Source organism: Panthera onca (genome assembly GCF_046562875.1).
Source record: "Panthera onca isolate mPanOnc1 chromosome E1 unlocalized genomic scaffold, mPanOnc1 haplotype 2 h2.Chr16_ul_6, whole genome shotgun sequence".
Lineage (NCBI taxonomy): Eukaryota > Metazoa > Chordata > Mammalia > Carnivora > Felidae > Panthera > Panthera onca.
Genome location: NW_027675820.1, coordinates 840,001 through 865,869, shown reverse-complemented (window position 1 = coordinate 865,869; position 25,869 = coordinate 840,001). Strand labels below are relative to the sequence as shown.

The 25,869-nt window shown below is 37.1% G+C and overlaps 1 protein-coding gene across 1 annotated transcript in view; it reads left to right on the top strand.

The window, feature by feature from the left end:
* Window positions 1–1,675: 1,675 nt before the first annotated feature.
* LOC144614338 (uncharacterized) overlaps window positions 1,676–25,869 on the top strand; it is a 37,354-nt gene continuing 13,160 nt past the window's right edge. Inside the window, exons 1-11 of the mRNA XM_078437513.1 lie at window positions 1,676–1,782; window positions 2,567–2,620; window positions 4,758–4,856; window positions 7,194–7,247; window positions 8,291–8,395; window positions 8,925–8,975; window positions 9,873–9,977; window positions 21,365–21,418; window positions 22,238–22,342; window positions 23,467–23,520; window positions 24,115–24,219. Coding sequence (XP_078293639.1) covers window positions 1,722–1,782; window positions 2,567–2,620; window positions 4,758–4,856; window positions 7,194–7,247; window positions 8,291–8,395; window positions 8,925–8,975; window positions 9,873–9,977; window positions 21,365–21,418; window positions 22,238–22,342; window positions 23,467–23,520; window positions 24,115–24,219 — 847 coding nt within the window. The 5' untranslated portion in view covers window positions 1,676–1,721. The remainder of the gene's footprint in view (window positions 1,783–2,566; window positions 2,621–4,757; window positions 4,857–7,193; window positions 7,248–8,290; window positions 8,396–8,924; window positions 8,976–9,872; window positions 9,978–21,364; window positions 21,419–22,237; window positions 22,343–23,466; window positions 23,521–24,114; window positions 24,220–25,869) is intronic.

Here is a 25,869-nt window from a genome sequence, read left to right as displayed (position 1 = left end):
ACGGGAATGTTGATCTGCATGACGTGATGGAAGGAATGAAAGCTATTACAGGTGAGCACAAAGTCACTATAAACCTAAATTCCCATTAGAACACTAACTATATTTTACCATTAACCTTAAATGCCATGTTGATTCTGTTACTGTGCTCCTTATTATAAATATTTGTCCAGAGTCGGGCTTTGTGGTATTCGTGTTTTGGTAATAAAATTTTAGCTTCAAGTCTTGGTAGGAAGACCCTTACTCTCTTAAAAAAATAATCTAAAAATAACTTTTTTAGACTCACTAAATTTCCCTCACGAGCCTTTCTCTTTCTGATTAAGGGAAAGTTGACATCAAAAACCTGGAAACCGTTCTAGGTGACATGGGAATCAAGCTCACAGACCAGGAACTTGAAGATCTGAAAGAAAACCTGCCAGTCAGTGGTGAGCACGTGAGATACCATTGGATTTTGAGCTTTCGGTGTTATGTACCGTTAGCAATGAAAGGAATGGAACGAGGGAACTTTCTACGCAGAAGAGGTCCAGATTGTAGATGGGACAAGAACACTGACAAAGAAGTTGAGAATGTAGTATTTGGACACAGGTGGCGTGGCTACTAGAAGAGTCTGCGAAGTTCTGAGGATAACAAAGTTTGCCTTTACAAAATGGCCGCTTTTGAATCTCATCTTTTTGTTATCAAATTCAAGAGTTGATATTTTATGAAATAGAAAGTCAAATTTACATTTTTTAAATAAGTATATTTTTAATATTTTAAATCTTTTCTTCTGTTCTATACTGAAGCATATTCTGAGTAAATGTTTGTTGAATGGCTATTTAAAGTGCATAACAAAATGCCCAGTAACAAAAGGCTGTTATAATCTGAAGGGGAGGAGAGCGTTCTTACGCTATTTTATATCACTTTATGAGCTTCAAGTTATGTTTTTTTTGGTTACAGTTGATAATACAGTTGCTCTGAAAACTTTGAAGGATGAAGTGAAAGCTTTTACAGGCAAGAATTTGTTATAAATGATTTGCAACAAATTGTGATTGACACTAAAAATTTTAATAGCATTTTCTCAAAATTCTACTACTGCTTTACAGATTCACATACTTTCAGTATTCATTTTGATAAATATGTGCATCTACTGATCAACATCTTAATCTAACATTATCTGGGTTTATAAGTAAAACAAAAGGACTATTTCTTCATTGTAAGTCATATATTCTTTGATGCTTTTTTTTCAGTAAAAGTGCCTGGCTCTTATTTATAGACCCAAACCTAGATGATCACAGCAAAAGCAGGGTGGAGCTTTAGAAATAAAAGTCCATTACCAACAGCTAATTACATAGTTTTAACAAAGTAAAGTAAAATATGTCATACTTTGTTAATTGTGTCTTGTATCATACTAACCGTCTCTTGACCTTATTTCTGGATAATTATATGACCAGATTTGCTTCTGTACTATGTGATATCATTCCCAGTGTTAGGGATACATCCCATTTGCTAATACTGAGGGACAAATTCTATTTTTTTATTTAGCATTTGACTCTTTTTAGTAGCAAATCTTTCACTCCATCTTTCCTTTTCATTCTGGTATCAGAGAAAGGACTAGAGCAGCAAAAGTAAATGTTTAGACCATGTTAAATAATAAGATTGTCCGTTAATAGTTTAACCTGTAACTATTCTGTCTTTTCAAAGGAGAAAAGGTTGATTCCAGGGACCTACAAAATACTCTAAAAGACATGGGGATTGAGCTTACAGACGAGGAGGCCAAGCAACTGAGGAAAACACTGCCCCTTGATGGTAAATAAATGCCACATAAATGCCACCATGCCTTCCAGGAAACCTGACTTTATGGGTCAGTGCGAGCCATTCTCAATCTTTGAGTAGTACAGTTTTGTCTTAAAATGCCATAAATTAATAGATAAAGGCACTTCTGACTTGAAAAGAAATTCTTTCAGTACCTCTTGGAACACAATCTGAGATTCATCGCTACATTGCCATATAGTAATCTGAGTGATTAATACTATCCTCTCAGATTGGTATCAGTTTTGCAATAAGAGCAAGGAAACATAATGAAGGAGAAAGAGGACATCAGTAGAATAAAAAGGAAGAAATATTTTAATGTATTTTTTAGAATTGCACCATGGGAGAGTTTAATAAATGTCTCTAATTCCAAAGAATGGGTAAGTTTGTCACTGTGGAAAACATCTATCTATCTATCTATCTATCTATCTATCTATCTAGAGCACACGAGCAGGGCAGGGGTAGAGGGAGGGAGAGAGAGAGAGAGAGAGAGAGAGAGAGAGAGAGAGAGAATCTCAAGCAGGCTCCACAGTCAGCACAGAGCCTGACATGGGGTTCAGTCTGATGACTGAGATCATGACCTGAGCCCAAATCAAGAGTCAGATCCTTAACCGACTGAGCCACTCAGGCACCACAAACATTTATATTTTTAAATGTCCATATCGTATAACTATAAAATAGATGCATTTTTAAAGCAAATCATTGAAATGTATCTTTCTACAATCATATAATTTGTAATGTTTTGGTTTTCTGGAGATCTGAATTGTACTTTTTCTTACAGCCCACGGAAAGGTGTTTCAAAGCAGGTTGCTGAAGGATGTGAAGTATAATAAAAGTGAGTAAGAAGCACAAAGATGAGGCATATGAAATATCCTTAAGCATTACATTTATATCACTAGAATATAACACCTTATTTTGCTTCTTGTACCACATCTATGTTTTTGCTGGTAGTAATCCTTACTTTATCTTAGATGAAAAGTTCTCTACTGCATTGTGGTTTTTTTTTTTTTTTTCAACGTTTTTTTTAATTTATTTTTGGGACAGAGAGAGACAGAGCATGAATGGGGGAGGGGCAGAGAGAGAGGGAGACACAGAATCGGAAACAGGCTCCAGGCTCCGAGCCATCGGCCCAGAGCCTGACGCGGGGCTCGAACTCACGGACCGCGAGATCGTGACCTGGCTGAAGTCGGAGGCTTAACCGACTGCGCCACCCAGGCGCCCCTGCATTGTGTTTTTGAAGCTTTCTCTGAAGAAACAATTATATGAACAGAAATAAAGATGGAAGGAAAGGAAGGAAGGAAGGAAGGAAGGAAGGAAGGAAGGAAGGAAGGACGGCAGGCAAGCGTGTGCAAGGGAGGAAGGTGGGAAGGAGAAAGGAAGAAGGTTTGGGACTTACTCCAAAATGTGAGCAGAAGCAGACAAAACAATCTCAGAGTAAGAGTTTAGGAAAGGACTATAATCTCTCCTTCTTGGTGGAGATTACTGGTTATTGCTCTTTAGTTACACTTGCTCAGCCCTGCCCCACCTAACTTTTTCCTGGGCCTGTATGTTTAACGTTTGAGGAAACAAATTCTAATTCTAACTCTGCTTTTAACTCTTTATTTTTTTTTAATTTTTTAATGCTTTTTTATTTTTAAGAGAGAGACCGAGAGAGACAGAGTGCGAGTGGGGGCGGGAGGGAGCAGAGAGAGAGGGAGACACAGAACCCAAAAGCAGGCTCCAGGCTCTGAGCTGTCAGCACAGAGCCCAACGTGGGGCTCGAACTCACAAACCATGAGATCATGACCTGAGCTGAAGTTGGACGCTCAACCAACTGAGCCGCCCAGGTGCCCCTGCTTTTAACTCTTTAAATTGTAACTCAGCTTGTAAAGAGTTGTACATATATATTGTAGTTTTGTTCTCTGCTTGAAAATTTTAGCAGTTATGCTAGATTGTGAAGTCATTCTCTTTTAGCAGTATATTCATGTAACAGCACCAACTATTACTATCTTAAAGAGATATTTGCACCCCCATGTTCATTGCAGCATTATCTGCAATACCCAAGACAAAGACACAACATGTCTCTTGACAGATGAATGAAGAAAATAGAATAAATATATATAAATATGTACATACATAATACATAATAGAATATTATTTGACCGCAGAAAACAAGGAAAGCCTGCCATTTTCAACAAGGATGAAACTTGAGGGCATTATGCTAAGTGAAATAAGTCAGACAGAAGAAAACAAATACTATATGATACCTCCTATGGGTGGAATCTAAAAAACCAAACTCATAGAAACAGAGACCTGATCGGTAGCTGCCAGAGGCAGGGGGTTGGGGAGAGGAATAGGTGAAGGTAGTCAAAAGGATGCAAACTTCCAGCTATAAGAGGGGTAAGTTCTGGAGATATAATGTAAGGCACGTTGACTATAATTAACAACACTATCATATTTTTGGAAATTGCTAAAAGAGTAAATTTAAAAGTTCTCACCATACACACAACCAAAAATGTAACTATGTGAGATGACAGATGTGTTAACTAAACTTATTGTGGTAATCATTTTGCAGTGTATATATATACATATATTGTACACCTTAAACTTATACACTGTCATATGTCAATTATTCAATAAAACTGGGGGAGGGGCGCCTGGGTGGCTCAGGGGTTGAGCGATGGACTTCGGCTCAGGTCATGATCTCGCAGTTCGTGAGTTTGAGCCCCGCGTCGGGCTCTGTGCTGACAGCTCACAGCCAGGAGCCTACTTCAGATTCTGTGTCTCCCTCTCTCTGCCCCTTCCCTGCCCATGCTCTGTCTCTCTCTGCCTCTCAAAAATGAATAAACATTAAAAAAAATTTTTAAATAAGATAAAACTGGGGGAAAGGGGGAAAACAATGTCTGTTAGTTGAAGATAATAATATACGTTCATGAATTTTTCTAAATATTTTGTATTCATTCCATTTTTTCTTTCCTTTTCATGTTTTCAAGGAGGGAAGATTGATGTAAATAACCTGGACCCTGTTTTAGAAGCTATGGAGGTCAAGCTGACAGAAAAGGAACTGAATCTGTTAAAGGATCTTCTGCGTGGTGAGCATTATAGAAAACACTGTGATTTTAAACAGATGTGCTTGCAGGATTAATTTTGACTGTTTCAAAAGTTTAAATTATTTGTTGCCTGAAGACATTCGAATAGCTTGCAGAAGAACTCAGGGGGTAAAAAGGCTGTTCTTTTTTTTTAGTGTTTTTTTTGTTAATGTTTATTTATTTTTGAGAGAGAGCCAGACAGAATGTGAGTAGGGGAGGGGCAGAGAGGGAGACACACAACTCGAAGCAGGTTCCAGGCTCCAAGCTGTCAGCACAGAGCCCAATGCCCAGGAACCGTGAGATCATGACCTGAGCTGAAGGTGATGCTTAACCGACTGAGCCACCCAGGTGCCCCAAAGGCTGTTCATTTTTGTTGCTTTAAAACCTCTCATCTATTTCTTTATACATCTTGGACTAGGGGTGGATGCTAGTGAGAAGGGGAGGGATTTTTGTTGTCTGGTTTTACAAAAATAGGATCTGCAATGTGGTTTTTGTTTGTTTATTTGTTTGTTTTTGCTGATCCGTATATCACTGCCATTCACACCGTGGTGCAGAACATCATCCATGAGAGGCTCCACTCCTCAGTGCCAAGGCCGTTGTGTGTACCTGCCAAATACAGTCCTCTCTGTGTTCTGACCATTGAGCCGGATGGCTTATTCGCTTATAAAAGAATATGAAGATTTGACAGCCACTAAGTGCACCTGTCATTGACACAGGGTTCTCAAAACTAAAACCTAGAAATGCCACACACCTATCTGTGCCTTCAGGAGAAAGCTCCGTGTGTCAAATCTTAATAATGCAGTATGTCCTGTGTAAAGAGGAGCCTGTGTAGATTGGCACATTCTGAGGAATCTGTCAGTGTAAAGTGGTAACATCTGCCTTTTTTATTTACAAATGTAAATGAAATGTAATTATTCAGCCATTCCTCATTTCTCTATTCATAGATATTGAGATGCTTTCTTTTCTGGTCACTATAACAAAGACAGTTAACAGAAAAATATGTGTAGTATTACAATTTTTAAAAAATATATGTAATACACTTTATAAACATAAGAAAGTTCTGGAAGGCTATACACAAAACTGTTAGTAATAGTGAGGAGAGGTACTGAAGCTGAGGAGAGGTAAAAGAAGGGACATTTACCTTTTCTTAAACGCTCTTTTTTTTTTTAGCCTGTTACACAAAGTATGTTTTAAATTCTACTTTTTTAAGCTTAATTTATTTTGTTTTTAATTTAAGATGAATACATGGGGTGCCTGGGTGGCTCAGTTGGTTAAGCGTCCAACTTCGGCTCAGGTCATGATCTCACGGTTTGTGAGTTTGAGCCCTGCATCAGGCTCTGTGCTGACAGCTCAGAGCCTGGAGCCGGCTTCGGATGCTGTGTCTGTCTCTCTTTCTGCCCCTCCCCTGCTCACATTCTGTGTGTGTGTGTGTCTCTCTCTCTCTCAAAAATAAATAAACACTAAAAATTTTTTTAAAAAGATGTATACAAATGGTGTGGTAAAATGACAGGATTTTGGCTGTTTTTTTATCTACCAATTAGGTTCAGCGGATCACTAAATTGACCACTTAAGTAACTAGTTCCTATCAAATATCCCTCACTGCTTAACATTGGTCTCTACCTGCCCATTGCATCAACATGTGGTAACACAAGATAACAATCCTAACGAATACTGAGAGATACATAATTTTAAAAAGTGAGGAAAGTAAGATTGAAGGATTACTCAAATCACACAAAGCCACTAACGAATGTGGGCCTGGCAGAGTTAGAACATTTAATAATTGAAGAAGAAAAATTGTACATGAATAATATGTACATGAATAATATGATAGGACATTCAACATACAGTGTTTTCAATCTCAAAAGATTTTAAAGGACCTCTTGGAACAAAGTCAATCTTTTGGTAAAGGTTATTTTTATACATCTCATTTCAAAGTTCAAAAGCTGTGGAGTACAATAACCTAATTTGCTCAGAAAAAAATCACATCCCAACACACTTGAAACAGTCGGCATTGAATTCATTGTTTCTTCTAAGAATCATGGAATAGTTATAACGTGAATTTTCTTAAATATTAGGTGAAATAAACTTTGACAGTTTTCATCTTTATTATTTAATGAAACCATTTAAGATCTTTTTTTTTTTCATTATTTATTATTAAATCTTGGTCCTCATTGCTAATGAATTATTTTCCTTGGTCATCTTCTGGAACCAATCTTAGATTGGTTAAATCTTAGATTTAAAAAAAAAAATCTTAGATTAAAAAAAAAAAACCTCCTGTCCTATGTATCTTTTTTCTGAGTCCATGTTATTATTCTTCTCTGATTAAACTTTGTCTTACAGGCTCTAAGAAAGTTGATCTGCAAAAACTTATGGAAAAAGTAGAGGATGTTACAGGTGAGGAAAAAGTTACCAAATACATATGATTCTGATTCTTTACACATATTCTTCCCTGTTACTTTATATTCCTTTTAAATTATGATATTTTGGGGCACCTGGGTAGCTCAGTCAGTTAAGTGTCTGACTCTTGATTTTGGTTCAGGTCATGATCTCACGGTTCGTGAGATCAAGCCCCGCATCTGGCTCTGCACGGAGCCTGCTTGGGATTCTCTCTGTCCCTTTCTCTCTGCCCCTCCCCTGCTTACTCTCTCTCAAAATAAATAAGCATTAAAAATAATAGTAAATAAATTAGGCATAATTTTTAATAAACTGATTTCCTGGACTTTGGTTTTTCAGGGTTTTCTTTTTTTTTTTTTAAGTTTTTCTTTAAATTCTAGTTAGTTATCATATAGTGTAATATTGGTTTCAGGAGTAGAATTTAGTGATTCATCACTTATGTAACACCCAGTGCTCATTATAACAAGTGCCCCCCTTAATACCCATCACCCATTTAGCCCATCCCTTGCCCACCTCAGTTCGTTCTCCATCAACCCTCAGTTTGTTCTCTATAGTTAAGAGTTTGCCTCCCTCTCCCTTTTTTTTCTCCTTCCCCTGTGTTCATCTGTTTTGTTTCTTAAATTCCACATAGACTGAAATCAGAAAGTATTTGTCTTTCTCCGGTTTGTCGATGCTTTAACAACAAAACATAGTGCCATATTTTGTTAGGCCCTATAATCTCATTTTTTCCAGATTTTTACTAAAAACATTAGTGCAATAAAAAGAGACTAAAGTTTTATTACCTACTAGTAATCTCCCACAACAGAATATTATGAAATGCATTACTATGCACTCTGTTATTTTGTCTCTATTATTACTAAAGTTATGGAAATAAACACTTTAATATTTTACCATAACTACAGTCAAACAGGACTCATTTGACTTTATTATGTATTGAGTAGTTGGTGCTAATAATTAAACAGTAATAAGAGATTTCATTATTATTTAGAATAATTAGATGGTTCTTTAAAATCTCACATGTTACCATTTCTGTCCTTTTAAAGGAGAGGAAATTGATGTCAATGACATGGAAACAGTTCTAGGAAACATGGGAATAGAACTCACAGATAAAGAACTCTCACAACTGGTGAAAAATCTGCCAGTTGATAGTGAGTATTTAAAAAAAAATGTAGTCATACAGGGAAGTGTATTGTTAACTTGTGAAAACTTGTAAAATTGTCTCTATCTTATTGCTTGTCAGAAATAATTTCATGATTCATGTTACATAATTTTAAATGACTATTATATGTTAAAATTTTCTCTGTGCCAAATTTATCTTTAGTTTGAGAAGTAACCGTTGTATCATCGTGGCTCCTATCATCAGGATTCAGTTATATTACTTATAACTTTTGAGTCTATCAAGAGATGTAAAATTTAATCCAGAATAAATGAGAAAAAGAGAAAGGAGTGATCTAATAGGGGAAAATGAAAATATCACAAAAGAAAAGTAAAAGATATTTTTCAGGATGGCAGAATGTCAGTATCCCCATCCCTTACAATTTCATTATTTGCCACTAAATCAGAAAATTTCTAAGGCAGTTCACAAAAGATGTCTTACTGAAATTGCTGATTTCTTACTAGACAGTAATGAAATTCCACATTGCTCTTCTGTGATCTGAATAGTCCTTTTCCTTACAGATGGAAAGGTCTATCGAAGAAGGTTGCTGGATGGTATAAAGTTTCTTAAAGGTAAGGGAGAAACTTAACAAAACACAAATGAGTCTGAGATCATCACGTTTGGCATTTAGACTAATTCCTTGTGATTAAATTGTCAACTCTGCCACTTAACACATTATTATATACTTTTGTTTCTTTTGTGGATGATCGTGTTCTTTAGGAGATCATCTTTTATGTTGTAACTTGGAAAGAATTCCTATGCTTTCTCGGGATTTTTCAAACTTTGACAGAAGTAGAAATTATCAGAGCCCAGGAAACATAGCAAAAGTAAAGGGAAAATTAGCACCTCTTCAGTTAGTTTATTCAGCAACAAAAGACTACTAATCTGACATTTAGACCAAGAGAGCAAGAGAGTGCTAGAAAGTCTCCAAGAAACTGAAAGAACATGGGACTGAATAGATAGACAGGGAGCAGGCCAGGAAAAAGGTCATGTCTAAGCAAGGTTCCGAATACCACCTTCATGATTTCTACCAAATCCACACACTATTTGTACTACTATTAATATTTTCACTGATACTGATTTACTTTTTACTTAAATTTTAAAAAATTTTAAATGGTAATGGAAAAACAGCATGCCTTAACATAACTAGACATTAATTGTAAAAACGAACACAATCAAAATGAGACAATAGTGGTTAGAAAAGCTGGAATTGTTATCACCCTACTAGAATTCTCTGAGAAGTCATTCTGTCACCTTTCAGTTTTTATACTGGGCGTGCTTATATTAAGATTAAAATTAAAACAATAAACTCAAACTCAAACTCTTATTATTGACTCTGTCCTCCTGTAAAGATCTCATCAGGCTTTGGTTTTTTGGAGGAACATGATAACCATAATCCTCTGGAGGTGAGGGTTTATCCCACATTTTAGGGACATTAACTGTTACCTGTATACTTCTTTTTCCATAAGGAGGGAAGATTGATTCCAGTAAAGTGGATGAAGTTTTGGGAGCTATGGGCATGGACCTCACTGAAAAGGAGCTTAAAGACATAATGCAAAATCTGCCAGTTAATGGTGAGCATTTTGGATGCCACTGAACACTCCAGAAAAACTACTTTTGTAAGCCTATTTATAACAATCATTCAAAATGCTTGTTTGACATCAAGAAGGCATTCTGAAAAGCTTGGGGAAAAAAACTCAGGTCCAAAGAAAGAACGCATCCTGTCTGTCGCTGGTTTCACACGCACACTAGAGAAAGATTTCAAGATAACTTGACTTTTTCACTCAACCTTACCTTTTTTTCCCTACAGAGTAAGGGAGAATTGATAGGTATTGCTCAAATTACAATTGAGCTCTTTGGCCACATTTGCTAATGCGTGACATCAGTATTTATAAAAAGGGTACTTAGTATAGCTGTGGCTATCTGTAATGTTGTTGTTACTTTTCTTTGTTAATATGGCCAGAGTATCCCTGCACTACATGGCCGCCATCTCAGTGTTTGTCTGTGTCTCACCTTCACATGGGTCCTATGGGGAAAAGTCTATTGCAAGCAACTTAAAACAGTTCTCCTCTAAATCTGTAGCCCAGTGAAGTCACAGAAGTCACAGAGCCTCCCTTCCACCAAATGCTGTTACTGAAGCAATCACAAGACCCTGCCCAGATTCAGTCTAAGCTTTTGGTGGGAGATGTATCAGTCACACTGTAATAAGATCGTGTGGGGCGGGAAATCTATGTCTCAGCCATCCTTGAAACATATGTTCTGCCACAGCTCCTTTTACTCAGCATATGTGTTTTAGATTCATCTCTGGTATTGTCTGTGTCAGTGATTTGTTTTGGTGGGAGTTAAGACAGTGGAGCAGCATGGGGACCCTGAGCTTGCCTCATCCCTGAAGCGCAGCTAGATCAGCAGCAAACCACGTCAAGCACCTAGGAAACTGAGCTGAGGATCAACACAACAATCTGCATAACTTGAGCCACAGAACTCAGCAGGTACACAGTGTGGAGAGGTGGACTGGGGGAGAGAAAAGCCACAGAGGGTAGGGAGCTGTTTTTGCTGAGAGAGGACAGAGAAAAGAGAGGAAGAGAGCGTGGTCCATCACGATCATGGAAGAACAACACTTCCCTGAAAGTAGCTGGAGAGAAAGAGAAAGAGTGAAAACACTCTCAGGGGACTGAACAAGAAATCTGCCCCCCCCCCCAAATCTATTGATGGGAAGAAAGGAGAGGGTGTCAGTACCACCAGGATTCTATAAACAGTGGAGCACAGAGCCTGAAGTTCTGGAGGTCAGTGCCTGGTGGTGCTCTGGTGAGGAAGTAGGGCAAATCCCCAGGGGCAGGTAGTGGGGTTTGACGGGTCCTTGTGCCAATAAGGAGAAGCAGTTCTCCTACTTGGGGTGCATTTGGTAGAGGCCATATGGCCTCCCCATGGGCAAAAGTCCCGTCAGACCCCAGAGAGCAGCCACGTTTGCTGGTATTGGACGTCAGAGTACGATGAAACCTGGAACCGGCTGTGTGTTGTGGTTTGCCGTAATCCCTGACCCTCTGCCACTGCACGATCGCACAAATGTCTTCTGGGGCAAGTCAGCACCTGGCCATTGCTCAGCAAGACTCTCCCCAGAGTTGGCACGGGTCCCAGCCTCAGGGGTCTCTCAAGTGTCTGGGGTTTTGAAACACAGCTCCATCTGAGATAAACTCTAGAGGGAGGTGCCACCTGGCAGGTGGACAGCTTGGACACAGACCGGGTAGGGACAGGGAGTCGAGGAAGGCCTGAGACAAAGGAGGGGTGCTTGATTGTGTCAGCGAAAGCACAAAGTTCCTATGCCAGAGACTAGGGAGCTGGGCGAAGCCACCTCTCCCTTGCACGCACATGCTCACCACACTGATCCACCCCAGCAAGCTAAGCAGCGCCACCTAGTGGAGAACAGACCGTTACACCAAGCCCCACCCAACTGCGCTTCCAGGCACATCTCCTAGAAGACCAGCACAAGTCACTCCACCTGTTTAGTGTACGGTCTAAAGAAGACTTCGTAGTTCCAGTTCTAGGGGAAACTGGATATAACTTCATTCAGGTTTCATTCCACTTGATGGTTCATTTATTTCTTCATTTTCTTTCCTTCTGTTTTTGCTTAAATTGTTTTCTGTTTTTCCTCTTTCTTGGATACAGAAAGAGAAAATTTTATTTTTATTTTTTATACCTTATTCTTTATTTTTAAAAATACTTTCTTCCATTTCATTTTCTTTAATTTTATTATATAAATTTTCTTACCTTTTTTCCCCCTTTTCTTCCCCCTTCTTGCTTCTATTCTATCAAGCTTCTTTTAAGAAGCAGACCAAAACACATATAGGATCTATCTTCCTTCATTTGATATTTTGTCTTCAATTTTTTAATTTTTATTTTTTATTTAATTAATTTTTCTTCCTCTAAAATGACAAAGCGAAGGAATTCACCCCAAAAGAAAGAACAAGAAGAAATGACAGCCAAGGGCTTAATCAACACAGATATAAGCAAGATGTCTGATGTAGAATTTAGAACCATGATAATAAAAACACTAGCTGGTGTTGAAAAAGTAGAGAATCCCTTTCTGCAGAGATAAAAGAAGTAAAATCTAGTCAGGACATAATTAAAAATGCTATAACTGAGATGCAATCTCAAATGGATGCCACAGCGGCAAAAATGGATGAAGCGGAGAAGCAAAGAGCGATATAGAAGACAACATTATGGAGAATAATGAAGCAGAAAAAAAAGAGAGAGATATAGGCAAAAGAGCATGATACAAGACTTAGAGAACTCAGTGACTTATTAAAAAGGAATAACATCTGAATCATAGGAGTCCCAGAAGATGAAAAGAGGGGAAAGGGGCAGAAGGTTTATGTGAGCAAATTATAGCAGAAAACTTTCCTAATCTGGGGAAGGACACAGACATCAAGATCCAAGAAGCACAGAAAACTCCCATTAGACTCAACAAAAACGGACCATCAACAAGGCATGTCATAGTAAAATTCACAAAATACACAGACAAGGAAAGAATTGTGAAAGCAGCAAGGGGGAAAAAAGTCGTAGATCTATAAGGGAAGACAGATCAGATTCACAGCAGACCTATCCACAGAAAATTGGCAGGCAAGAAAGGAGTGGCAGGATATATTCAACATGCTGAATAGGAAAAATACGCAGCAAAGAATTATTTATCCAGCAAGGCTGTCATTCAAAATAGAAGGAGAGAGAAAGGGTTTCCCAGACAAACATAACTAAAGGAGTTTGTGACCGCTAAACCAGCCCTGCAAGAAATTTTAAGGGGGCTCTTTGGAGAAAAGATAAAACAAAAAAAGACCAAAAGCAACAAAGAATGGAAAGGACCAGAGATTATCACCAGAAACACCAACTCTACAGGCAACACGATGGCTCTAAATTCATATCTTTCAGTACTCACTCTAAATATCAATTTAGATTGGATATCTAAATTGGATATCTGAATTGGATATCTAAATATCCAATCAAAAGACATAGGGTATCAGAATGGATAAGAAAAAAGATCCATCTATATGCTGTTTATAAGAGACTCATTTTAGACCTAAACACACTGACAGATTGAAAGTAAGGGAATGGAGTACCATCTATCATGCTAATGGTCATCAAAAGAAAGTTGGAGTAGACATACTTATATCAGACAAACTAGATTTTAAAATAAACACCATAACAAGAGATGAAGAAAGTCATTATATCGTAATTAAGGAGTCTGTCCACCAAGAAGATCTAACAGTTGTAAATATTTGTGTCACCAACGTTTCCACCCAAATATGTAAATCAATCACAAACATAAATTCATTGATAATAATACCGTAATAGTAAGAGACTTCAACACCCCACTCACAACAATGGACATACCACGTCAGCAGAAAATCAACAAGGAAACAATGGCTTTGAATGACACACTGGACTGAATGGACTTAACAGATATATTCAGAACTTTTCATCCTAAAGCAGCAGAACACACATTCTTCTCGAGTGCACAAGGATCATTCTCCAGAGTAGATCACATGCTGGGACACAAATCAGCCCTCAATGAGTACAGAAAGATCAAAATCATACCTTGCATGATTTTACACCACAATGCTATGAAACTCAGAGTCAACTAAAAGAAAAAATTTGGAAAGACCATGAATATTTGGAGATTAAAGAACATCCTACTAAAGAATGAATGGGTTAATCAGGAATTTAAAGAGGAAATTAAAAAGTACATGGAAGCCGATGAAAATGAAAACACGACAGTCTAAAACCTCTGGGATGGAGCAAAGGCAGTCACTCGAGGGAAATATATGGCAATCCAGGCCTTCCTAAAGAAGGAAGGAAGGTCTCAAATGCACAACCTAACGTTACACCTAAAAGAGCTGGGAAAAGAACAGCAAAAACAAACAAACAAAAACAAAAACAAAAAAATGAAAAAAAAAAAAAAAACCTAAACCAGCAGAAAAAGGGAGATAATAAAGATTAGAGCAGAAATCAATGATATTGAAATAGAAAAAAAACAGTAAAACAGATCAATGAAACCAGGAGGTGGTTCTTTAAAAGAATTAACAAAATGGATAAAACTGTAGCCAGACTGATCAAAAAGAAAAAGGAAAGGACCCAAATAAATTAAATCATGAATGAAAGAGGAGAGACCACAACCAACACTGCAGAAATACAAGCAATAATAAGAATATCATGAGCAATTACATGCCAACAACTTGGGCAATCTGGAAGAAATGGACAAATTCCTAGAAACAAATAAACTACCAAAACTGAATCAGGAAGAAAAGGAAATTTGAACAGACCCATAACTGGTAAAGAAATTGAATCAGCAATCAAAAATCTCCCAAAAAACAGGAGTCCAGGGCTGGATGGCTTTCCAGGGGAATTCTACCAAACATTTAAAGAAGAGTTAACACCTATTCCTTTGAAGCTGTTCCAAAAAAAAAAGAATGGAAGGGAAACTTCCAAACTCATTCTACGAGGCCGGCATTACCTTGATTCCAAAACCAGGCAAAGCCCCCGCTAAAAAAAGAACTACAGACCAATTTCCCTGATGAACATGGATGCAAAAATTCTCAACAAGATACTAGCCAACCAGATCCAACAATACATTAAAAGAGTTATTCATTCACAATCAAGTGGGATTTATACCTGGGATACAGGACTGGTTCAATATCCACAAATCAATGTGATACATCACATTAATAAATGAAAGGATAAGAACCACATGATCCTCTCAATAGATGCAAAGAAAGCATTTGACAAAATACAGCATCCTTTCTTGGTAAAAAACCCTAAAGAAAGTAGGGATAGAAGGATCATACCTCAAGATCATAAAAGCCATATATGAGAGATCCACTGCCAATATCATCCTCAATGGAGAAAAACTGAGAGCTTTCCCCCTAAGGTCAGCAACACGACAGGGGTGTCCACTCTCACCACTGTTATTCAACATAGTATTGGAAGTCATAGCCTCAGCAATCAGAAAACATGAGGAAATAAAAGCATCCAAATCAGCAAGGAGGAAGTAAAACTTTCACTCTTCAAAGATGACATGATACTCTTATGTGGAAACCCAAAAGATTTCCCCCAAAAAACTGCTAGAACTGACCCATGAATTCAGCAAAGTCGCAGGATATAACATCAATGCACAGAAATCACTTGCATTTCACTACACAATAATGAAGCAGCAGAAAGAGAAATCAAGAAATCAATCCCACTTACAGTTGCACCAAAAACCATAAAATACTGAAGAATAAACCTAACCAAGGATGTGAAAAATCTATACGCTGAAAACTATAGAAAGCTTATGAAAGAAATTGAAGAGAACACACACACAAAAGGAAAAATATCCATGCTCCTGGATTGGAAGAAAAAATATTGTTAAAATGTTGATACTACCCAAAGCAATGTACATATTCAGTGCAATCCCTATCAAAATAACACCAGCATGCTTCGCAGAGCTAGAACAAACAATCCTAAAATTTGTATGGAACCAGATAAGACCCCAAATAGCCAAAGCAATCCTGAAAAAGAAAACCAAAGCTGGAGGCATCACAATCCCAGACTTCAAGCTGTATTACAAACATGTAATCATCAAGACAGTATGGTATTGGCGCAAAAACAGACACATAGATCAATGGAACAGAATAGAGAACCCAGAAATGGACCCACAAACGTACGGCCAACTAATCTTTGACAAGGCAGGAAAGAATATCCAATGGGATAAAGACAATGTTTTTAGCAAATGGTGTTAGGAAACCTGGACAGTGACATTCAGAAGAAAAAACCTGGACCACTTTCTTACACCGCACACAAAAATAAACTCAAAATGGACGAAAGACAGGAAGCCATCAAAATCCTAGAGGAGAAAGCGGGAAAAAACCTCTTTGACCTCAGCTACAGCAACTTCTTACTTGACATGTCTCCAGAGGCAAGGGAAACAAAAGCAAAAATGAACTATTGGGACCTCATTAAGCACGGCAAGGAAAACAGCACAACTAAAAGGCAACTGACGGAATGGGAGAAGATATTTGCAAACGACATATCAGATAAAGAGTTAGTACCCAAAATCTACAAAGAACTTATCAAACTCAACACCCAAAAAATAAATAATCCAGTGAAAAAATAGACAAAAGACATGAATAGACATTTTTCCAAAGAAGACATCCAGATGGCTAACAGGCTTAAAAAGATACTCAGCGTCACTCATAATCAGGGAAATACAAATCAAAACCACTATGAGATACTACCTCACACCTGTCAGAATGGCTAAAATTAACAACTCAGGCAATGACAGATGTTGGTGAGGATGTGGAGAAAGAGGAACCCTTTTGCACTGCTGGTGGGAGTGCCAACTGGTGCAGGCATTCTGGAAAACAGTATGGAGTTTCCTCAAAAAAAAGAAAAATGGAACTACCCTACAGCTGAGCAATTGCACTACTAGGTATTTATCCAAAGGATACAGGAATGCTTTTCGAAGGGGCACATACACCCCAGTGTTTATAGCAGTGCTATCAACAATAGCCAAAGTATGGAAAGAGCCCAAACATCCATCGACAGATAAATGAATAAAGAAGATGTAGTACGTGTGTGTGTGTGTGTGTGTGTGTGTGTGTGTGTAATGGAGTGTTACTCAGTGATCAAAAAAGAATGAAATCTTGCCATTGCCATTTGCAGTAACGTGGATGGAACTAGAGTGTATTATGCTAAGTGAAATTAGAGAAAGACAAATATCATATGACTTCTCTCATATGTGGAATTTAAGATAGAAAACAGATGAACACAAGAGAAGGGAAGCAAAAATAATATAAAAACAAGGAGGGGGACAAACCATAAGAGACTCTTAAATACAGAGAACAAACTGAGAGTTGGTGGACGAGTTGTGGGTGGGGGGATGGGCTAATTGGGCAAGGGACATTAAGGCAGACACTTGTTGGGATGAGCGCTAGGTGTTATATGTAGGGGATGAATCCCTGGAATCTACTCCTGAAATTATTATTGCACTATACATTGACTAACTTGGATGTAAATTTTTAAAAAATTAATAAATTTTAAAAATGAAAACGAATACGATTAAATACTTAACCAGAAAAAAAGAAAATTGAATCAGACCATAATCCATATTCAAATTCTAAATAAATGTTGATAAAATATTAATCTTTGTTTATAGGTTTATGACTGTTATAATATTATTCATAAACTATACCTTTTGATGTCCCCCTTTATATCTGTTTAATGATTTGACTCTAAGTTATACTTTGATATTAATAACTGATGGTACGGGTTTCTTTTTGCTTGTATATATGCCTCAGATATCTTTGCCCATTCCTCTGTTTTCAATCTTCTTATCATTTGGTTGAAATATATTTTGCGAAATCATCATATAGCTGGGTTTTTAAGGAACCCATCTGACAATCGTTCCTTTTTTATTTTTTTTATTTAAAAAAAATTTTTTTTAAGTTTATTCATTCTTGAGAGACAGAGAGAGAGACAGAGCACAAGCATGGGAGGGGCTGAGAGAAAGGGAGACACAGAATCCGAAGCTGGCTTCAGGCTCTGAGCTGTCAGCACAGAGCCTGATGCAGGACTCGAACCCACGAACTGCCAAGATCATGACCTGAGCCGAAGTCAGACACTTAACCAAGCCACCCAGGTGCCCCTATCATTCCTTTTTTTTTTTTTAATTTTTTTGTAATGTTTATTTATTTTTGACAGAGAGAGAGAGAGAGAGAGAGAGAGAGAGAGAGAGAGAGACGGAGCATGAGTGGGGGAGGGGCAGAGAGAGAGGGAGACACAGAATCTGAAACAGGCTCCAGGCTCTGAGCGGTCAGCACAGAGCCCGGCGAGGGGGTCCAACTCACAGACCGCGAGATCATGACCTGAGCCGAAGTCGGACGCTCAACCGACTGAGCCACCCAGGCGCCCCTGTCGTTCCTTTTTTAATGAGAAATTTCAGTTTGCTCAGATTTGGTGTAATACTGGATATATTTAATTTTGTTTATTTAATCTTATGTTTATTACTTATTTTCTGTTGTTTTTTTTTCTTTTTTCTTAGGCTTATTATCACTGGTTTGTTCAAGTTGTCATTCATTATGTTTGTTTTCTTCCTAATTAATTCTGAAGTTTCAGAGGAGGATCACATTTCATCAAGTCTTACATTTCTTTTCCTCCCATTCACTGTCATACTTACATATAATAACTATTACTGGCAATAAAATACTACTTTATTCTCCATCAAGATAGCCTTTCCGATCAAATATTTCATTTCACTTTTATCCCTTCCCTCTGACCCCCCACGCAATCACAATAAGTGATTTAGAAGACTCTTATTCCTCCTACCATTTCCCCCACTCCCCACCATGAGACCTTGGGAATGTCTTTTACTTCCCCAACCATACAGTTTTAACTCCCACAAACAAACAACTCATAAAATTTCTCTTAGGGGTGTCTGGGTGGCTCATTCAGTTAAGCATCCAACTTTTGATTTCTCCTCAGGTCATGATCTCACAGTTGTGAGATTGAGCCCTGCATTGGGCTCTGCACTGAGCACAGAGCCTTCTTAAGATTCTCTCCCTCTCCCTCTGCCCCTTCTCTGCTTGCTCTGTGTGTGTGTGTGTGTGTGTGTGTGTGTGTGTGTTTCTCTCTCTCAATAATAAAAAAAAAACTATCTTAAATAATTTCCTTTCTATTTCAAGATTCTTTAGCACTTAATATTACATATTCCATAAAAGATTACTTTCAAACTTCTAGAAAAGAAGGAAGCATCTGTTTTGACATCTCTGTGTTTCTACCACCTCAGGAGCATATATGTTTCTGCCCACCTATTTTCTTCCTTCGTGCTCTTTTAGGAGTCGGAGGAATTGGAATGCCCTCATGCTGGCCTCTACTGATCTTCACCAGGGTCTTCAGGATTCTAAATGCCAAGCTTTTCCCCAAATCTATTACTTTCTAGTTCTCTTGGTGCACTCTGACACCTCTCTGGTGCTTCCCTAGTTGAGAGGGGAAAGAATCCCATGCCCATTCTTTCTTCCAGGACACAACCAGAGCTGAAGGTTTGACATAGCCCTGGCAGCCTAGAGAGACCAGCAACATTTGAATTTCAAAGGCAGACAGCTTTGAGGTGGTAGTTAAAGGGATATGAGCCATCTTCCACTCTCCATGTTCACAGAAGCCCTTCCAAAATTTTTATTAAAGTAAATACAAAAGAGTAAGAATAACATTATAAATAAAGGAAAATGATCAACTTCAGTTTTAAAAAATGCCCTTGTCACACAGATGTTTTAAATCTTACTAGTAGATTCCTCCTCTGCTGAGAAGAACTTGGAATATTTTAATGGAACAGAATTCCCTCCCAATTAGACGGCCTATGGCAGAGAGCCCTTTCATCTTGGGTCAGAATTTTCCCAGTAATAAGCCAGATGGGCAAAGGAAAGGATGAACAGAAAACCACAGTGACCCATGTACAAAGCCAGGCCAGAAATTGTAATCCTCTCCAAGGATCCCATCTCTTTTTCATGACAGACTTGATTACTTGTAATGACCCAGGTAAACCAGCACACATTTTCCATTTTGCCCTGACCTGTAGTTGGTATTGATGCAGAAGTTATTAGTGGCTAAGAATACTTTGAGAGATAAAGAATAAGGTCCAAAAATTCTCACCACAGAATTAACAACATTATTGGTAATTGATACACTTTTCTGGTTTTTCTTTGAGTATTTTGTAGGCACTCAAAAACAAGTTTGTTGAATTCATGAATAACTACATGTTACACCGTGTTTCCTATAACACTAGGTTATAGCTAGATTTTCTCATTAACATGGAGTATTATTTTACTATGGGGAAAAAAGCACTTTTCAGAAACTAAATGATGGGAATTAGCCACTTTTCTTCCCTGAGCATAATATATTGGAAATATTGGAGTATTACTTGTTTCAGGAAATAATTGTGCTTATTATCATTCAAGCTGACATCTTTCTTCTTCTACCTTCTTTTTTTTTAATGTTTATTTATTTTTGAGAGAGAGATGGAGAGACAGAGCATGAGGCAGGGAGGGGCAGTGAGAGGGGGAACCACAGAATCCGAAGCAGGCTCCAGGCTCTGAGCTGTCAGCACAGAGCCTGATGCAGGACTTGAACTCATGAACCGTGAGATCATGACCTGAGCCAAAGTCAGCTGCTCAACCAACTGAGCCATCCAGGTGCCCCTCTTCGTCTACCTTCTTATGAAGGGTGTAGCAAAGGTTAAGTTTTAGTGTGTGTGCACTTGTGTGTGATGTGCACGTGCGTGTGTGTGTGTATGTGTAACCAGTTTTTATATTTTTTATATTGAGGTATAACTGACATATAACATTACATTCAGGCATAATGATTCAATATTTGTATATATTGCAAAATGATTACCATATTAAGTCTAGTTAACATCCATCATAATATACAGTTACAAATATTTTTTGTTTTGATGAGAACTTTTAAGATCTCTCAGGGTGCCTGGGTGGCTCAGACGATTGAGCATCCGACTCTGGATTTCAGCTCAGGTCACAATCCCAGGATATTGGGATTGAGCCCCACATCAGGCTCCATACTGAGCTTGGAGCCTGCTTGGGACTCTCTCTCTCTCTCTCTCTCTCTCTCTCTCTCTCTCTCTCTCTCTCTGCCCTTCTCCCCTGCCTGGTCTCTCTTTGTCTCTCTCTCTCTCAAAGGAAAAAAAAAACGTTAAAAAAAATTAAGATCTACTCTCTTAGCAACTTTCAAATATTAATATTTCAGTATTAAGTATAGTCATCGTGCTGTGTATTACAACCCCATGACTTATTTTGTAACTAAAAGCGTGTACCTGCAAAAGGTTAAATTTTCTAAAGCAAATAAATACTGCTAAGTTTTTCTGCTCTATGCAACACATTTTCTTGGTCTCATTGTCATGTTTCTATCCAATTTATTCCTTGCCTTACAGTTAAAGGCAAGGTTGATCTGGAAAAGCTGATGAATGAAGTGAAATCTTTTTCGGGTGAGTAAGACATTACTTAAACATTTTTAATTAAATTCTAACCCTATGTTATATTTTGCATAGTGTTTTCCCAATATTATATCATAAATTTATTAATGTTGATATTTTACATATTTTCATGAAGTATTTCCATTCAACTTTACTTCTCCCTTTGACTTTGAATTATCTAGCATTTGGCTACAAAAGAAAATGGTGATATTTAAGTAATAATGATATTTTCTTGTAGTTTCTGCCAGTATTATATTGATCCTAACCAGTGTTTAAATCAGAGGTTTAACAAACGGGCCACCCATGAATTGAATCCAGTCTGCAGTCAAGTTTTGTAAGATAAGGCAACACTGGCCCTACATTTCCTCACCACAATAACTGATGTATTTTCTCTTGGGACAAGGCATGTGCTAGTTTCACTCATTCCTTCTTTGTCTAGGCTCCTATAAGCTTTTGAGTTAATGACTACTGGCTTGAGTAGCCAAATAGGCACAGAATATAGGAAGATGAATAAGTTTAGAAAATATTCTGCTTTAAATAATAATCACATGATTCAACATTAAAAAGAGAAAAACAGATTAAATATCCTAAATTACTAGCCAATTATATAACCATTTTCTTCTATGGTGTCTTGCCATTAGTCTTAGGAGGCCACTCTGTCTTTACGAAGAATCAAGGAATAAGTTTTGCCTCATTATTCTTAAACACTATTAGAATATATGAGAATATGAAAGTGAGGATGGTATTCTTCTAAGTCAGCCGTTTCATTATTTTGGATCATTATAATGTCCTAAAATTTCCATGTGTCAACAATCCGTTTTTCTTTCAAAGGAGACAAAGTTGATGCCAATAGACTTGAAAGTGTTTTCGAAAACTTGGGGATCAAGCTCACACCTAATGAACATTTGAACTTGCTGAAGACACTGCCACTTGATGGTGAGTCTTATGGGTGCTATTTTGGTGTTTTAGAAAGACTAGTTTTGTAGAAGTATATGAAAAATTACAAAATAAATTAAAAATGCTTGAAAACTGTTAAAAAGCTAATGCAAATACACAGAAAAATCTCACCACTTGGATTTTGATTTAAAAATCATCTGTCTAAAAATAAAAAATAAGATAAAATAAATTAAAAAATAAAAAAAAATAAAAATCATCTGTCTAAGCCTTTTCAGTTATGAGTTGCTATCAAAGGAAAAATTCATTACTCAGCCCTCAGGTTACTGATCAGCTGGATTTAAAAAAAAAAAAAAAGCATTTAAAAAAAAGAAAAAAGAAAGAGAGGAAGGTGTCCAGTTTTCCCAGCACCAACTAATAGTTGTGTGTTTCTGCAGCATCGAATATATAGTTTATCAATAAGTGGGTAATATGGCACATTGAGAAAAGGCCATAGTTCTTAACTACAACAAAAAATTTCATAAAAAATGCTTTTAGTCCTCTAACCCAAAGATAATCATTATTAATATTTTCATACATTTCCTTCTAGTGCACAGTAGATACTAGATTGATAGATAATATTTATGTGTTATTAATTTATTTATAACTGTTATGTCTTCACAATGGTAACGTATTTATCATAGAAACCTTGATAGTGTAGATAAGTGAAAATAAAACCTCTCTATTCCCAACTCAAAGTGATAGCTACCGTGAAAAATGAGATGTATATTTTACAGTTTTCCATCTTTGAATATATGTCCTTTTTTTATTTGACAGCCTTGTGGATAAATCTTTGTAAGCATTCTGAAATCTTTTGAGATGAAATTCCTTTAAGTAGACTTACAGAATGGAAGATATTTTGTCTTCTCACTTGCCTTTCAGAATATTTATAATTTGAACTCCCACAAACAGTATTTGAGGCTGTTATTGTCCCTACATTCTCAATACAGAAGAACAACAACAAAAAAGAGTATCTCATGATTATGATTTCCCATTTACTCCTTTACCCCTGAGAGCAAACATTTTGGTGTATCTATTTATCTGTTTGTAATTTGAAATGTTCCTTACTCGAAGATTTCTAAACTCTTTCTTTCTGACTCTGTTTTCAAAATACCCATTTTTTATAGCTGATGGAAAAGTGTATAAGAAAAGGTTGATGAAGGGCCTAAAGTCTCTCAAACGTGAGTAAGAAGCACTGTGAAAAGACAGAATCTGAAACCTTTAGTTGTGTCGTTAAAATCGGAATCGTCCTTTCCTATATAGTTGTGTCTTTATTTATGTTTCTTTAGTAGATCTGCATTTTATCAGGTAAACCAAGTAGTTTCCTGCACTAATACTTTACAGAAAGTGTTAAACTGTCTGGGATTTTCCTACCTTAGCCCCAAAGAAACAAAATAAAGTACGAAGCAAAAGGTGAAGAATGAATGCTGTCAGGTAAAGATTTCAATCAAAAGTAAAGGCAAATAATTTGAAAGTGCAGGCAACAAAAATACCTCTTGTTTTATAGAATATTATGTCAGTCGCCTCTAGCTCTGGCTTTTCAGAATCCTAACATAAAAGTGAAAGGAAGTTTATTGTCCTATTCACTGAACAAAACTGGATTTTTGGTGTTTGCCTTGAAAATCTTAACAATAATGCTAAGAAATATGTGAAGTGTTCCTTATTATAATAAAACATATGCTTGATAAAGAGGAATAATAACACAGTAGAGTGAATGCACGGCCCCAGTTTTAGAAAGATTGTTTTACTATATTCCTTTCCTGCTCCTTACTTAGGAGGCAGTGTTGATGTCAATAAGCTGGACACTCTTTTAGAAAACATGGGAATCAGCATCACAGAAGGAGAATTCATGGATCTGATAGAAAGATTGCCAGATGATGGTGAGCACTGACATTCCCCCTTTACTTTTTAAGAGATATTTATTGTTTTCATCTTTATTGAGATGCAGTCAACATATAACGTTGTGTAAGTTTAAGGTGTAAACCTGTTGATTTTATATACTTGTATATTGCAAAACGTTTATGCCATAACTAACACCCCTGTTGCATCACATAATTACCTTTCTTTTTTATGGTGAAAACATTTACGATCTACTCTCTTAGGAACTTTCAAGTATGTAAGACAGTGTTATTAACTATAATCACCATTCTGTATTATAGTCTCAGAATTTACTCACATTAGAAATGGGAGTTTGTACCTTTAACCTAACACCTCCCCATTTCCCCACCTCCTCCCTCAGCCCCTCATAACCACAATTTTACTGTTTCTGTGAGTTCAGTTTTTTTAGATTCCACATGCAAGTGATATCATATAGTATTGGTCTTTCTCTGTCCAACTTATTTCACTTAGCACAACGCCTTCAAAGTTTATCCATGTCACAAATGGCAAGATTTCCTTTTTTCTCATGGCTGAATAATTTTCTATTGTATATAATATACCACATCTTTCTCTAATCATCTGTTGATAGAGACATATCTTGGTTATTGTGATTAATGTTTCAATGAACATGGGAGTGCAGATATCTTTTTGAAATCCTCTTTCAAAGTGGGATTTTGAATCATATGCTGTGGGATTGCTGGATTATATGGTAACTCTATTTTTCATTACTTGAGGAACCTCTGTACTGTTTTCCACAGTGGTTGCACCAATTTATATTCCCACCAACGGTGAACAAGGGTTTCCCTTTCTCCACATCTCCATCAACATTTGTTATCTCTTATCTTTTTGATGATAGCCATTCTAACAAGTGTGAGGTGATATCTCATTATGGTTTTGATTTGCATTTCCCTGATGATTAGTAATTTTGAGCACCTTTTCATGTACCTATTGGCCATTTGTGTGTGTTCTTTAAAAAGATGGCCATTCAGTTTCTTTGCCCATTTTTTCCCTGGATTTTTGGGGGGTTTGCTACTGAATGTACAAGTTCCTTATATAGTTTGAATATTAACCCCTTACCAGAAATGCAGTTTGAAAATATTTTCTCTCATTCTGTAAGTTGCCTATTCATTTGTTTGATTGTTTCTTTTTCTGGGCCGAGGCCTTTTGGTGTGATGTAGTCCCACTTAGTAATTTTTTCTTTTCTTTTTCTTTCTCTTTCTTTCTTTCTTTCTTTTTTTTTTTTTTTTTTGCTTGTGCTTTTTGTGTCCTATCTAAAAAAATAATTGCCAAGACTCATGTCAAGGAGCTTTCTTCCCTATGTTTTCTTCTGGAATTTTTACAGTTTTCAGGTCCTACATTTAAGTCTTTAATCCATTTCAAGTTCATTTTTGTGAGTGGTATGAGATTATGGCACAGTTTCATCCTTTTGCGTGTGGTTATCCAGTTTTCCCAATACCATTATATCAGAGACTATCCTTTCCCTATTGAGTATTCTTGGCTGCCTTGTTGACAGTTGACTGTATATGTGAAGTTTTATTTCCAGGCTCTCAATTCTGTTCTCTTGGCCCATGTATCTATTTTTATGCTGTACCATACTGCTTGATGAGCCTTGTAATAATAGTTTGAAATCAAGAAGGGTAATGCCTCCAGCC